Source organism: Vulpes vulpes, chromosome 15 (assembly GCF_048418805.1).
Source record: "Vulpes vulpes isolate BD-2025 chromosome 15, VulVul3, whole genome shotgun sequence".
NCBI classification, from domain to species: Eukaryota; Metazoa; Chordata; class Mammalia; order Carnivora; family Canidae; genus Vulpes; species Vulpes vulpes.
The window spans coordinates 60589185-60606126 of record NC_132794.1 but is presented as its reverse complement, the minus strand read 5'-3'; the positions used below and the strand labels follow the sequence as shown (position 1 = coordinate 60606126).

Sequence of the window (16942 nt, the reverse complement as noted above, 5' to 3'; positions counted from 1 at the left end):
ATTTACTAGTTCAAATGCTTTATTTCTTAAAGGTATTCTTTTAACAAATTAAAATACTTTTAAATTCCAAGTTAGGTATTCTAGCCTTGGATTTAAAGCTCATCTTTCCTGAATACATTTTCTCTTAAATATGCAAAGGAATATATATTCATAGAGTGTGTTGAAGATTAGGAAAATCAAGGGTTCTTGTTCTGTCAGGTGCAGCATTTAGAGAGTTATTTTGATAAAATCCGGTAGCTCTGATATGGCTTGAAAATACTTGCTCCCTTGGAGTATAATTGCAAGGAAAAAATTGTGGCATAGGTAAAAATTCACCATAATTACTTGAATTGGTTTTATACATAATCATCTTAGGTTTTGATAGTGAGGTGGCTGTCTGGAGTGTCTTTGGGTCCAACATACATGAAAACACAGGATTGCCAGGGTTCACACAAGGAGGAAGTTGTTCAGGTTTCATTTCTGTGCCTGAATCTGAAGCTGAAGCACATTTCTTGTCCTGAAATATAAACACATCAAATCATTCTCCATTACAAAATTTTGGGGAAAAAAACAAAGTTAGCACCAACCCTGTCTTATACCACTCACAAACATTAGCTCAAAATTAGTTACTTAAATATAAAACCTGAAAGCACAAAGCTCCTAGAAAAGAACACAGGGGAGATCTCTGTGATATTGTTGTTGGCATTGATTTTTTTGATATGACACCAAGAGCATAAGCAACAAAAGCAAAAATAACAAGTGAGACTGCATCAAACTGAAATGCTTCTGCACAGCAAAAGAAATAATCAACACAATGAAGAGACAACCTATGGAATGAGAGAGAATATTTGCAAAACATATTGATCAGGGGCTAATATCTAAAATATTCAAGGAATTCATACAATGTGCTAACAAAACAATCTGATTTAAAATGAGCAGAGAACCTGAATAGACATTTTTCCAAATAAGATATACAGATGGTCACCAGATTCATGAAAAGGTGTTCAACATCATTAATCATCAGAGAAATGCAAATTAAAAACCCAATGAGATATCACCTCACACCCGTGAGCATGGCTAGTGTCAAATAACAAGGGTTGGTGAGGATGTGAAGAAAAGGGAACCCAAAGAATGGTGATTGCCATGGGGGTTGGTCAAAGAGTACAAGCTTCCAGTTATAAGAAGAATAAGTTCAGGGGATCTAATGTACAGCATGATGAGCAGAGTTACCAATACTGTATTATATACTTGAAAGTTGCTAAGACAGTAGTTTTAAATGTTTTCACCACAAAAATAACTTTAATTATGTGAGGTGATGGATGTATTCTTATTGTGGTTATCATTTTACAATACATACCTACAAGAAATCAAGTAATACACCTTAAACTTATACACTGTTATATGTCAAGTATATCTCAGTAAAGCTAGAAGAAAACAAAACAAAAAAGCACGTCCACTTCACTCTTTTGGAAGTTCTGTTCTCTTGAGGGCAGTGGCTAGTTGTCATTAAGTGACATAATCTCTGTACAAAGCAAACTTATCAAAAGTATGTATAAGATAGCTTTTAAAAATCCTGCATTAGAATCATGAGAATTTATCAAAACATCTGGAAATCTTGGAGAAAATCTGTAATAAGGCATAGTTAGAAGAGGACATACTGCTGAATTCTAGAATGAGAGGAGAACAAAATAAACATTTAGGGATTTTAGCCTTGTGGGCATACCATTAAGCAAATAATTACACAACTAATAATTACAATTGTGATAAGTGCTATGGAGGAAAAAATACAAGATATTTATGAAAACTTCTAGGGGGTACTAACCTAGTATGGGGGCTAAGAAAGGCCATTCTAGTGAGTGTCACTGAATCTAAGACAGAAAAGACAGAAGTGGGAATAAAGAAAAAGCGAGGCCAAAGTCAAATAAGTTAGAGTGAAAATGGCTTGAGATGAGAATACAAGGGCAGGGGCCAGATCTTAAGGGTCTTGTTGACTCTGTTAAAAATCTGGAATTTCATGTTAAAAGCAATAGAAGGCTATTGAAGGATTTTAAGGAGATGCATGTCATTAAGGAACAAGTTTAGTATGATTACTTTGGCTGCTGTTAGGGCTTTGAATGGATATAGAAAGGAGCTACAGAAGGACAAGTGATGATGACAATGATCTATAGTAGGGTGGTGGTATAGAGAGGGAGAGAAGTAAATAAATCTGAAATATATTTTGGAAGTAGAATTCACAGGACCTGGTGATTGATTGTGGGTCATGGTGAAGAGGGACAGATCAAGGATGACTACTAGGTTTCTGGACAAACACTTGGGTGGTGTTTACTACAATTTACTACAATGTTTAATATATAAATATTTAAAATACAAATAATTTACCTATTTGGGGATGTGAAGGAGCGAGATATTAAAAAGAATGTATGCAAAAGTGCCTGTAGCTTCCTAACATGTGCACATAATATGCTTTATCCTTCATAAAGTCAAGACTATTAAAAACATCAAGCTTTGTTAATGAAGATAAAAGAATTCAAATGGAACAGACTATATAAACTTTATCATTCATTCATTAATTCAGCAAATACTTATTGAGTACTTACTGTGTGCTACACATTGTTAGATGTTGGAAATGTAATGATGAATAATACAAAATTCCTAAGCCTTACAATTTATTTTATGGAAAACAAACATATAAGGAACCAACTCAGTAAATGATGTTGGGAAAATAGCTAGCTATTTTTAAAAATATAGATCTTTGCCTTCAAATATTATCAAAATAAACTTCAAATGAATTACATACTGATTAAAAATCACATTACAGAAGAAACAAACTAGGAGAAAGGTATTTTTAACCCTCTGACAAAGGAGGACAATATAAAACCATATTCAATCAACTCTTCAGTCAATTATTAATGTTCTACTTGAAGAGTATCCTTAATAAACTTTATGAAAGTAGTTTTCTGTGGATAAAGGATTTAAAAATCTGAATTAAGGTTAGTGAAAAGAGCACTGGAGTTACGAGACCCAGGTTGTAGTCTTCTAAACTTGCCAGGAATGTGAAAATTTGGATAAGTCTGATGCTCTATGCTTCAGTTTCCTGTTTGTAAAATAAGGGAGCCTGGATTATTTCTTCTTTTGGATATCATCTAGAGACTCCATTTATTCCATAGAATTTATAAAGTTTGTAAATTTATAGTTTATAAAATGAAGTGGTATCATAGACTGGTATACTATGTTCTCATGCTTTGCCTTAATGACATACACAAGGCAAAGTAACTTTTCAGGAGAATTTATTTAAACAATTTTGAGAAATCTTTTGGATCTTTTTGAAAATACAGTCCAAGAGCACTTGTTTTACTGTTGTATTTGCATAAGGGGAAAAAGTCTTTTTCTTATTGTAAATTACCCTATTGCAAACAGGTTTTGGGAGATGAAATTGCTGGTCTTTTTTCCTCAAGTTCTCCAGGTTAACCATCCATTTCTTTAAAGATTGACATTTTAATTGACAAAGGTTTGAGGTGCTTACTTATTGTACTATTGTCTTAATATCTTGAGCTCAGAGCCTTGATCTTTGGCCTCAGAAAAACTTCATTGGTTACTTCTTGGGAATTAGATCATTATTTTATGAATATTTCTCTTGATAGAACCACTGACCTAGCCACCTTTAAAGCCCACTTCATTCTTTTGACTTTACTAATCAGGAACCAAATCTTAGTAGTGCTTTACTAAGTGTTTTATCAATAACCCTGAGAAGTTATCTGGAACCAGAAGTCCATAGTAGTGTTCTCTTGTACAGTGCTTCTCTTACCTTTATGTACATATAAAATACACAGGAATCTGGTTAAAAAGTAGATTCTGCCCCTGGTCTGGTGTAGGGCCAATATTCTGCATTTCTAACAAATTCCCAGGTAATGCTCAAGCTGCTGATCCCTACATGAGGCTGTGAGTACTGGGCTACACACACTTGTTATGAAAGATGTGGCTTAGGCCATGGTCAGGAGTTAAAGGCCTTTGGGAGATAGGCAAAGGAGTGTGGGGAAAGAGAGGGCCATAATCATACTTGCATGGTTTATACAAGAACATGTCAAGCAGACTAATTGGGAATCTTGTTGGTATTTGTGTATCTTCTGCTCTAAGAGTTGTAAAAAGCACCTATTAGGTGTCACCAGTTCTGTGTTCTGATACTGGCACTAATAGCTTTGTGAATTTGATGAAATTATTTCACAAGGATTCAAGTTCCTTGTCTATAAACATAAAATAAAGGAGATGGACTAGATTGTTTTGTTTCCTAATCTGAGGACTTGAATATCAGGACCTTCCAAATGTAACAATAGCAACTGTTAAAAAACAAAATTCAACCAAGTAAATTTGAAGATCTAATTGGCTTTATTAATCTTTTCATGACTCAGGCAGCATCCTATCCAGGAAGTGGAGGGTAGCTTGGAGGAGTGGTACAAAATGGAAGGTTTTCATAGGAAGGATAAATTCCTAGCAAAAATGATTGTTTCAGGAATTAGGGAAGCTGGCTGCAGTGAGCAAGCCTGTAGTAGGCATTCAGCTTGGTGTTACCACTCATCAGAGAGTGGTAGTTGGGCAGCCAGTCTCTGTGCAGGGGCCCAGGGGGTGGCAGAACCACCGCAAGACCCTTCCCCTCCCTCAGAAGGAGCAGCGCAGATGCGCACTGCAGAGTCTGCAGGGTTGGAGACTTGAAATGAGGTAGTGCGCCTGAGATAGAAATGTTGGGTTGCAGATTAGGTGAGCATGGAGTGCAGATGGAGGCCAGAGAGCTGGGAGGGATTGACAGCTTCTCCCTGAGGGCGCTCTGAGGAGTGGGGGTGTGAGCTTTCAACTCTGGGGCTGGAGGTTGGGAGGCCACCACTTTCATTTTTATCCTCTAAAGGGGCTTGAAAACCTTCAGGGAACAAAAGCCACATAGAGCAGCAATCCAGAGCCACTTATTTAGCCTGGCTCCCTGGCAAGGGTGGTGGAATTCCACCAGGGGCAAAGTCACTTGAGAATGAGTGCAACAGGCCCCTCCTACAGAAGGTCAGCCAGAACCTTTGGCTAATTCCAAGCTCACTGCTCACAGAGAACTCTACCACTCCAATACAGAGGAAATAGTATATAGAATTTATGGCTTCTTCCTCATGATTCTTTAGTCTTTTCATTTTAATTTTATTTTTTTCTCTTTCCTTTTCAACCTCTTTCTTATTTTATCAACTTTTTTCAGTCACTTTTAATTTTCATTTTTACAGTTGCATTTGATCCTTTCATTGTATTTATTTTTGTATATATATGTTTTTCTTTCTTCACAATTTTGGGATATGGTTTCTTCTAACAGACCAAATACACCCAGAATCTATGTATTGCTCTGTTCTTTTTACTTGTCTGATCATATTCTCTTTTTTTCCCTTTTTAAAAAAGTCTTTTTAAATTTTCATCTTTACAGTTACATTCTAATCTTTCAATGTATTTTATTTTTGTATATATATGTATTTTTTTTCCCTTTCTTTACAATTTTGAGATGTAGTTTCTTCTAACAAACAGATCAAAATATACCTAGGATATAGGTCAACACCTTGACATATAATAGTGAAACTAGCAAATCTGAGAGACAAAGAGAAAATCCTGAGAGCAGCTCCAGACAAGAGGTCCATAACCTACAAAGGTAGAAACATTAGACTGGCAGCAGCCCTATCCACAAAGACCTGGCAGACCTGAAAGGACTGGCATGATATATTTAGGGTGCTAAATGAGAAAAAGATGTAGCCAAGAATACTTATCCAGCAAGGCTGTCATTCAAAATAGAAGGAGAGATAAAAAGCTTCCAGGACAAAGAGAAACTAAAAGAACTTGTAATCACTAAGCCAGCCTTGTAAGAAATATTAAAGGGGATCCTTTAAGTGAAGAGAGAGCTTAAGGTAACACAAACCAGAAGGAACAGAGACAATATACAGAAACAATGACTTTACACTAATACAATGACACTAAATTAATATTTTTCAATAGTTACTATGAATGTAAATGGGCTAAATGCCCCAATCAAAAGACACAGGGTATCATATTGCATAAAAAAGCAAGACCCATTGATATTCTGTGTGTAAGAGACTCATTTTAGACCCTAAGACCCCTCCAGATTGAAAATAAGGGGATGGAAAACCATTTATCATGCTAATGGACATCAAAAGAAAGCTGAGGTAGAAGTCCATACATATATCAGACAAATTAGATTTTAAACCAAAGACTGTAATAAGAGATAAGGAAGGACACTATATCATCATTAAAGGGACTATCCAGTAAAAATATCTAACATTTATAAATATCTATACCTCTAACATGGTAGCAGCCAATTATATAACAAAATTAAAGAAACACATTGATAATAATACAATAATAGTAGGGGATTTTAACACCCCACTCACTGCAATAGACAGATCATCTAATTGAAGATTAACAAGGAAACAAATGATTTGAATGACACACTGGACAAGATGGATTTCACAGACATATTCAAAGCATTCCATCCTAAAGCAATAGAATACACATTATACTCAAGTGCATACAGAGTAGAATAGAATACATACTGGGTCATAAATCAGTTCTCAACAGGTACCAAAAGATTAGGATCATTCCCTGCATATTTTCAGACCACAGTGCTTTTTTTTACTTAAAGATTTTATTTATTTATTCATGAGAGACACAGAGAGAGAGAGAGAAAGAGGCAGAGACACAGACAGAGGGAGAAGCAGGCTCCACACGTGGAGCCCGATACAGGACTCGATCCTGCGGCTCCAGGATCAGGCTCTGGGGCAAAGGCAGGTGCTAAACTGCTGAGCCACCCAGGGATCCCTGACCACAGTGCTTTTATTTTTTTTTTTAATTTTTTAATTTATTTATGATAGTCATACAGAGAGAGAAAGAGAGGCAGAGACACAGGCAGAGGGAGAAGCAGGCTCCATACACCGGGAGCCTGACGTGGGATTCGATCCCGGGTCTCCAGGATCGTGCCCTGGGCCAAAGGCAGGCGCCAAACCGCTGCGCCACCCAGGGATCCCGACCACAGTGCTTTTAAACTTGAACTCAATCATGAGAGGAAATTTGAAAAGAACTCAAATACATGGATGTTAAAGAGCATCCTGCTAAAGAATGAATGGGTTAATGATAAAATTAAAGAATTTTAAAAATTCATGGAAACAAATGAAAATGAAAACACACCTGTTTGAAACATTTGGGATGCAGCAAAGGTGGTCCTAAGAGGGAAGTATATAGTAATACAAGTCTTTCTCAAGAAACAAAAAAGTCTTATTTTTTAAAAAGACTTACTTATTTATTTATTTATTTATTTATTTATTTATTTATTTATTTATTTAAGAGATGCAGAGAGAGAGAGAGAGAGAGGCAGAGACACAGGCAGAGGAAGAAGCAGGCTCTATGCAGGGAGCCTGAGGTGGGACTCCATTCTGGGACTCCAGGATCACGCTCTGGGCTGAAGGCGGCGCTAAACCGCTGAGCCACCTGGGCTGCCCAGAAAAGTCTTAAATATACAACCTAACCTTACACCCAGAAGAGCTGGAGAAAGAACAGAAGACAAAGCCTAAAGCCAGCAGGAGAAGAGAATAAAGATTTGTGCAAAAATCAATGAAATAGAAACCAAAAGAACAGTAGAACAGATCAATGAAACTAGGAGCTGGTTGAAAGAATGAATAAGATTGATAAACCCCTGGCCAGACTTAGGAAAAAGAAAAGAGAAAGGGGCCAAAGAAATAAAATCTTGAAAGAAAGCGAGATTACAATCAATACCAAAGAGATACAAACAAAGAACCTGTTATGAGCAACTATATGCCAACAATTAGGCAATCTGGAAGAAATGGATGCATTCCTAGAGACATATAAACTACCAACACTGAAATAGGAAGAGAAAACCTGAACAGACCCAAAATCAGCAAGGAAATTGAAGTAGTATTCAAAAATCTCCCAACAAACAAGAGTCCAGGGCCAGATAGCTTCCCAGGGGATTCTAACAAACATTTAAAGAATTAATATCTATTTTTCTGAAGTTGTTCCAAAAATAGAAATGGAAGGAAAACTTACAAACTTTTTCTATGAGTCGAACATTACCTTTATGCTAAAATCAGACAAAGACCTCACCAAAAAGGAGACAAGCCAATATCCTTGATGAATGTGGATGCCAAAATTCTCACCAAAATACTAGCCAATAGGATTCAACAGTACATGAAAAGGATAATTCACCACAACCAAGTGGGATTTATTCCTTGGCAGCAGAGTAGTTCAAAATCCACAAATCAATCAATGTGATATACTACATTAATAAAAGAAAGGATAAGAACTATATGGTCCTCTCAGTAGATGCAGAAAAAGAATTTGACAAAGTACAGCATCCTCTCCTTATTTATTTATATTTTAAAGATTTATTTATTTATTTGTTCAATGTAGACAGAGAGGCAGAGACACAGGCAGAGGGAGAAGCAGACTCCATGCCAGGAGCCCGACGCGGAACTCGATCCCAGGACTCCAGGATTGCACCCTGAGCCAAAGGCTGGCGCTAAACCGCTGAGCCACCCAGGGATCCCACCATCCTCTCTCTATTAAAACTATTCATGGTGTAGGGGTAGAGGGAGCATACCTCAGTATCATAAAAGTCATATAAAATCCCACATTGAGTATCATTTTCAATGGGGATAAACTGAGAGCTTTTCTTCTAAGGTCAGAAATATGGCAGGGACATCCAGTATCACCACTATTCAACATGGTACTAGAAGTCCTACCCTCAGCAATCAGAGAACAAAAAGAACTAAAAGGCATCCAAATTGGCAAAGACGTCAAACTCTTACTCTTCACATATGACATGATACTCTATGTGAAAAACCCAAAAGATTCCACCCCCAAATTGCTAGAACTCATACAGGAATTCAGCAAAGTGGCAGGATATAAAATCATGCACAGAAATCAGTCGCATTCTTATACACTAACAATGAGACAGAAGAAAGAGAAATTAAGGAGTCTATCTCATTTACATCTGTACCAAAACCTGTAAGACACCTAGGAATAAACCTAACCAAAGAGGCAAAGGATCCTGTGCTCAGAAAACTATAGAATGCTCATGAAAGAAATTGAGGAAGACACAAAGAAATGGAAAAACATTCCATGCTCATGGATTGGAAGGATGAATATTATAAAAATATGCTACCTAGAGCAATCTACATATTCAGTGCAATCCCTACCAAAGTGCCATCAACCTTTTTCACGGAGCTAGAACAAATATTCCTTTTTTTTTTTTTAAATTTTTATTTACTTATGATAGTCACAGAGAGAGAGAGAGACACAGGCAGAGGGAGAAGCAGGCTCCATGCACCAGGAGCCCGATGTGGGATTCGATCCCGGGTCTCCAGGATCGCGCCCTGGGCCAAAGGCAGGCGCCGATCCGCTGCGCCACCCAGGGATCCCTAGAACAAATATTCCTAAAATTTGTACGGAACCAGAAAGACCCCGAATAGCCAAAGGAATACTGAAAAAGAAAACCAAAGCTGGTGGCATCACAATTCCGGACTTCAAGCTCTAATACAAAGCTGTCATCGTAAGCATGATACTGGCACAAAAACAGATACATAGTTCAGTGGAACACAGTAGAGAACCCAGAAATGGACCCTCAACTCTACGGTCAGCTAATGTTCAAAAAGCAGTAAGGAATATCCAATGGAAAAAAGTCTCCTCAACAAATGGTGTTGGGAAAATTGGACAGCCACATGCAGAAGAATAAAACGGGACCATTTTCTTATACCATACACAAAAATAGACTCAAAATGGATGAAAGACCTAACTCTGAGACAGGAATCCATCAAAATCTTGGAGGAGGGGATCCCTGGGTGGCGCAGAGGTTTGGCGCCTGCCTTTGGCCCAGGGTGCAATCCTGGAGACCCGGGATCGAATCCCATGTCGGGCTCCCGGTGCATGGAGCCTGCTTCTTCCTCTGCCTTTATCTCTGCCTTGTCTCTGCCTCTCTCTATATATATGACTATCATAAATAAAAAAAAAAATTAAAAAAAAAATCTTGGAGGAGAACACAAGCAACAACCTGTCACCTCAGCCACAGCAATCTTGTTAGACACATCTCCAAAGGCAAGGGAAACAAAAGCAAAAATGGACCAGTGGGACTTCATCAAGACAAAAAGTGTTTGCACAGTACAGGAAACAGGCAACAGAACCAAAAGACAGAATGGGAGATATTTGCAAATGTCTTATCAAGTAAAGTGCTAGTATCCAAAATTCAGAAAGAATCTATCAAACTCTACACCCAAAGAACAAATAATCCCATCAAGAAATGGGCAGAAGACATGAACAGACATTTCTCCCAAGAAGACATACAAATGGCCAACAACACATAAAAAAAATGCTCAACATCACTCAGCATTAGGGAAATACAAATCAAAACCACAATGAGATACCACCTCACACCAGTCAGAATGGCTAAAATGAACAAGTCAGGAAAGGACAGATGTTGGTGAGGATGCAGAGAAAGGGAATGCAAACTGGTGCAGCCACTCTGGAAAACGGTATGGAGGCTCCTCAAGAAGTTGAAAATAGAGTGACTATGACTGAGCCAGCAAATGCACTACTAGCTATTTACCCCAAAGATACAAATGTAGTGATCTGAAGGGGCACTTGCACCCCAGTGTTCATAGCAGAATGTCCACAATAGCCAAACTGTGGAAAATGCTGAGATGTCCATGGACAGATGAATGGATAAAGAAGATGTAATATAATATATATATATATGTATATATATATATATATATGATTCAGCCATCAAAAGAATGAAATCTTGCCATTTGCAATGATGGACAGAACTAAAGGGTATTATGCTTAAGCGAAATAAGTCAGAGAAAGACAATTATTATGTTCTCACTCATATGTGGAATTTATGAAACAAAAGGATATATAGGGGAATAGAGGTAAAAATAAGATGAAATCAGAGAGGGAGAAACGCCATGAAAGACTCTTCATCATAGGAAACAAAGAAGGTTGCTGGAGGGGTGTGGCTGTGGGTAGTTGGGGTAATTGGATGATGGACATTAAAGAGGGCATGTGATGTAATGGACACTGGATATTATATAAGACTGAGAAATCAGTGAACTCTACCTTGAAGGTAATAGTACATTATATGTTAAATAACTGAATTTACTTAAAAAATAAAAAATTGTTTTAGACAAGGTCACCTTCCCTTAGGGCAAAGGACAGAGGGTCTTGTTATGCAGATCACCCCAAATTTTTTTTTGGGGGGGGGAAGAGGGCAGGCCCAGGTGACAGATCATCTTATTGGTGCTTAATAGAAAATTTCTGATTGATTAGCTTAAAATTTCACTCCTGGAGAGGGTGATACTGCAATTAAGTGTTGGTTTGCTGTCCTGGGGGCAAGTGATTCCACCTTGGCCCCTAGTTTTCTTTTTATCAGAACTAAGTGATTTTGTTATTCATAAAGCATAAAGGAATATGTAGATTTATTCATGATAAGGTCTCTGATTTGTGATAAGAATCGCTTAAAAATACAACAAAAAATTTGGCAGCTTCTGGAATACTTAAGACCTAAATCCTTCCAGATCAAAGTTTACATTATTATATCTAAATCGCTTCAAGGTGGTTTGCAGGGTACTGTAACTGATCTTTTGAGGTAGTATTAAATAGATTGTTTATATGCATTAAAGTGCCTTTTATTTGAAAATTCTAGAATGGATACTTGTGATGCATGTGGCTGAGGCCCTTTATGAATTCTAAATCTTTAATACCAGTAACATATAATCTCAATGTCTCCCACTCTAGAATAAAGATTAGAATGTTTACAGAGCTGTTGTGTCAGATTTAAATAAGGATTTAAACCTTTTTTGGGTTTCACATTTGGGTCAGATTAGTCAGGTCCCTCTTTAGCATAACCTCGCTCATTCTGAATTCCTGGGTTATTTAATTTAATGTCTCAGCAAAGTTAAGTTTCTCAAGGTCAGGGACCTAATTTGTTTTGAAAGCTGATTTCTATTCCGTAAATATGAAGTAGTTAATTCACTTTCTTTTTCTTTGTTCAGATTTGAGTGTTGGAGGAGTAGCACTGGGCAGGAACTGTGACCTAGGTTCCAATACCTTACCATGATTTCACCTCTGTCTTTCATCTGTAAATTGGTTAAAACAAAACTTGATAAAGAAAAAAAACTACCGGGATTCCTGGGTGGCGCAGCGGTTTAGCGCCTGCCTTTGGCCCAGGGTCCAATCCTGGAGACCCAGGATCGAATCCCATGTCGGGCTCCCGGTGCATGGAGCCTGCTTCTCCCTCTGCCTATGTCTCTGCCTCTCTCTCTCTGTGTGTGTGACTATCATAAATAAATAAAAATTTTAAAAAAATTAAAAAAAAGAAAAAAAACTACCATAGTTCTTATTGTTCTGGAGATAAAATAAAATTGTAAGTGATAAATTGCTATATAAATAGAATTAGTTTTTACCATTTCCTTTCAGTTACCTCAATGCATATGGATGATGTTCCAGGATTCAGTTCTGAACTTTGCAGGTTAATAACACTACATTGGTATAGTACAGTTTACTAATACTTCATATTCATAATCTTGAAGGGAGCTGGCAAAGCTGGAAGTAGAACTCATCAGATCTTGCTACTTCTTTTTTCGTTGCCTATTAATTTGTTTTAAACATCAAGAGCAGACATTGGATAATAATAGCAAGTCACCAGAATCGAATGGTATCTCTCAACAGGTCAGCTTTTCTCAAAGTCTAGGTTTCTGGAGCAGAGGGAAAGCTTCTTGAGTGGAAGGTGGCTGCCCTATGACTTGTAGGAAAAAGTACCAACCCTAACTTACTTTATGGACACCCAGTCAGGTTGCCAGGGCAACCTCAGTCACAGAGGACTCTCTTTCATCAATCACCTTCTACTACATTCTGGTTATCTTTGGCCCAAAATGGAATACAGTAAACCAAATCTAGTCAAAACAGAAGACGAATTAGCTGATAAACTCTGTTAGCATAATTTGTACCACACAATCTGGAAATGTGTCTACCAGAATCTTTCTGACTTCCAGGATAATTCAAAAATGTTTACAGACTTAGAAACAAAATACTCACTGCTTTTACTTTATGTCATAGGCCTCAGTGCAGTTTTCTTATTTGGGTTTTACTCTCTTCAAATCTGATATTCTTAAAATGTGGAGTTCAAATTAGATACAATTAAAAACCAAACAGCCTAATTCAAATAATTATAAAAGGATTATTTCAAATACTTTGTCAGTTTACACACAGGATCAGCAAATATTATTTACTTAAGGATAAAAAAAGTTAATTTTAAATGATTCCTTTGAAATTGATGTCTTAAAAAATTAAGACTATGAAAGTGCCTTGAAAAGAATAAAAATCTACAAAGACATGGTATTAGCTTTCTCACAAATGTAATTCTCAGGCTCCCCTGGAATTAGAGAAAGCCAAGCCACTGTCACTTTTCAGACTTCTTTGTTATAAACACATACAGATTTTTAAAAAGATAAACAAGAACAAGCTATTTAGATACAATAAAAATGCTCTTTATGGAAGGTGTAATTGTAAAATTAAAAATCGTGGTTTTGTTTTGTTTTTGGTGGTGTGTCACAGGCGATGTTAACCATAGCAACACCAAAAGCAAACAAAAACACCCTCCTAAAGTCTAATTTTGAGGAACCCTTTTGTTTCTGCTCAGGCCCATCATCTGCTTCGTTAATCTTGTTAATGCTTTTCTTATTTAATTCTTTTTTTTTTTTTTTTTTTTTGGCCACAACTGGGGAACAGAACATTAACTTTAACCTTAAACCTTAACTTTCTACGTTTCCACCAAGAGTGAATACAAGTGCACCAAATTTTTTTTTCTGCTCCTGTCCTTTTTGAACAAGGCACAGTGTAAGAAAATGGAAAATTAACAAGGCACGTCCTCATTTAAAGCCATCACCATCACCGCTGTTTTCAACGAGGTACGAGTTGCACAGCATCCCCAACTGTATACTTTCAGGGGCAATTCTGGCTCAACGCGATGCACATTTACATCTGTGTAGCCCAGTGGTTGCCTAGGAATGTATTTTTGGGGGGGTGGGGCGAGTGGCGGTACAAGGTGCCCCAAATTTATAGTAAGGAATAAGAACTGTCAAAAACATTTAGCCCTGTACCCAAACCCACCCAGTCGTACTCGGTCATCCTCGGTATCTTCTTTATTTTTTCCGTAAACGCAGTCTTTCCCGGCAGCGGTTGGCAAGACCAGAGAACGCGCAGGGTTTTTACTACACCCAATTAAAGCAGCAAAGAGAATGTCAACGGTCCGCTGGATCAATAGGTATTGACTAATCCGCCTAATCCAGAGAGCAGCCTCCGAGGTGAAACCGCGAATCCTTTGGAGTGGTAGTAGCAGCCCGTCTCCATAGCAACCGGCCGCGGAGCAACTCCGGGGCCGGGGCCCGGATGTTGTGGGGATCGCTGTCGCCCCGCCCAGCTTCCGGCAGCCGAGCCGCGGCGGGCTGCGCTCGTCTTTGGGAGTAGTAGTTCTTGCCTCCTCCGGCGCCGGACCTGAGGAGCTGGCGGGACTACGAGTTCCGGCATGCGCTGCGGCGCCCCGCCGGCCGCCGCCTCCCGCCGCCTCCCGGCTGCGGACGCCTGCGAGCAGGTTGTTGTTTTTAAGAGAGGCGTCACTGTGCTCGCAGCTGTGACCGCCGCCGCCGCGACAGTCAACACAGTCGGTCGGGGGTGGCGCTGCCCGTTCAGGTACGGCCCTAGGCGGGTTGGAAGCCCGCGAGAGGAGTCGCGGCCGCCTGTCGGGACCGTCCGGCATCCGCAGCTGAGTGGTCTGGCGGAGGCAGGGGCGGGGTCTTCTGTGAGGCTCCGCTTGCTGCTGCTGGGGCTGCTCCGGGGGCGGAGGAGGCGCCGACTCCTGGCGGGAGCGCGCGCAAGGGAGGTCTCTGAGCGCGAGTCCGCAGCCCCCCGGGCTTGCGCCGACCCCAGAGGTGTCGGGTCGGGAGGTCTTGCAGCCCGTGATCCCTGCTCGCTTACCCGAGCGATGTGCCAGGGGAGTGGGGGAGCTGATGGCCCGGGGGACCCTCCTTCCTTCCCTGGGCTGACTGGGGCTCTTCTTGGTCTTGGTGGATTAGAATCCATATGGTAAGATGTTACGTGCGTCACCCGGCCGGGTTTCTCAGCCGGCCCATCTTTTTTGGTGACGTTTGAGCCCCGTGATGCCAGGAATAGAAAGATTAAATATTAAATAATGCAGCTGAGATTTCTACTTAGACGCCAGGCTGACGGATCAGGTCTTCCTTATCCTTTCCCCCTCAGCCGGCCCATTTTAGCTGGTCTTCCTAATAGGTGACTCCTCTGGAGCAGCTTTCTACGCAGTTCCTTGTATGCGCTACATACTTACCTTTGTTTAACGAATCCAGCTCTGCCATCGGGAGCGGAAATTTTAACGAAATCCGTCAATTACGGTACTTTGTTGAGTGGGTGAAATTTGCACTGCTTTACATTTGCTTTATTTAAAAACGAAGTGGAGCTTTCTTGTAGCTGGAATAGGGAGCCTTGCGAATTTTAGATTTGCCTCCACGAGTAACGTTACATCCATTGGATGGTACTTGAAATGTCTGTTAGCGCTTCATATTTTTGGTTTAGGGCTTGAATCTTATTAGGTCCCACGTTTCTCAGAGGGATATAATTTATCACACCTTGGACGCTAGTATGAGTGGTTTAGTTTACTATTCTTTCCCGAGTTCTTATCCTAAAGGTGAAGGGACAGAGAAAATGAGGGTACTTTTATAATGCATAATTTTTAACCCTTTATGCTAAAGACAGAATTCTAATTAAAGAAGCTATTAAATCATTCTCAAATAATATTCAAGGGTGTGGGAAATACCAGTTTTTAAATGAAAAGATGTTAGAAAATAGTATAATTCTAATTTTGTAAACGCAACTGTAGAACCAGAAGTGATCATGTCTACTAGAAATAAGCTCAAAGTTATAAAAGTGATCAGATGGTGAAACTACAAATGACCTTTTTTTTTTTTTTTAATACATTCTGGTGTCTTTCACACTTTCTGAAGGAAAGAACTTAGTTTTTAAAAGGATAGAAGTGCAGCAATTCCATGGACTCTAAACCTTGCTTTAAAAAAGCGAATAAGGAACAACAAAAAAAACCTACATAGAGCCGCTGTTATTCCATCCACAGAATATATGAATAACAATTGAAATGTAAATTATTTGAAAGGGGCAAGAAATGCATTAATTGGATTTAAAAGGACAAAACCTCCAAATATGACAATAATTCTTAGCATTTGTACCTCTCATTTTAATCTGTTTTCATTTTGTACATAAAATCAATGACAAAATTGCTTAGTGTTTAGTTGAGGCAGTGTAATCTTGATTATTCCTGTAAATCTATCAACTGAGAAAAGATGGGCATATTAATCTGAAAAGATCTGGAAATAGGAGAATTTTAAATTTATTATTTGTAAGCATTTGCTGGTGGAAATAAAGAGGTTAAGCGATGATGAAATGAGGGCTTTTAAAACTTGTTTTCATTGAATCACTTTGAGTACCTGATTTTATATGGTACTGATATTTTGGATTGTGCTTACTTTTATTTTCTATTATGGATATGTTGGATATGGGTGGGTAAGAAGCATATTATTTAGCCCACATTTTGTTTTCTGTTGTAAAGAAAGGGTCCCATTGGTCTTCTGTAGGAATATTCTATGTATTTTTGCAATTATCAGTCCTCAAAAATTGAGGTTTAACTTCAAGTATTCATGAGGTCTTAATAAAATATCCATTGTAAAGTTTTTTTTGTTTTTCAAGTTATATTTTATTTTCTTATTCTTTGAAGCTTTGCTTCCTCCCCAAATTTCAATTCCTTTTCACTGTTTTGTACTTTGAATTTGTATATTTGTGTATTGTG

The 16942-nt window shown here is 38.6% G+C and overlaps 3 protein-coding genes across 3 annotated transcripts in view; 2 read left to right on the top strand and 1 right to left on the bottom strand.

Moving 5' to 3' along the window:
• The window catches only part of DNAAF4 (dynein axonemal assembly factor 4), a 103197-nt gene that overhangs the window by 68914 nt on the left and 17341 nt on the right, over nucleotides 1-16942 (top strand). The gene's annotated exons all lie outside the window — the stretch shown is intronic.
• Nucleotides 15-15135, bottom strand: PIERCE2 (piercer of microtubule wall 2). Its single transcript, XM_025994968.2, has 2 exons — nucleotides 14195-15135; nucleotides 15-496 (listed from the first exon to the last, which is right to left on the bottom strand). Exons 1-2 carry the CDS (start codon nucleotides 14828-14830, stop codon nucleotides 149-151), a joined length of 984 nt encoding a protein of 327 aa, XP_025850753.2. The 5' UTR covers nucleotides 14831-15135; the 3' UTR covers nucleotides 15-148.
• Nucleotides 14534-16942, top strand: part of CCPG1 (cell cycle progression 1) — a 38987-nt gene continuing 36578 nt past the window's right edge. The window contains exon 1 of the mRNA XM_025995584.2: nucleotides 14534-14763. The gene's annotated coding sequence lies outside the window, so the exon portion shown is untranslated. The remainder of the gene's footprint in view (nucleotides 14764-16942) is intronic.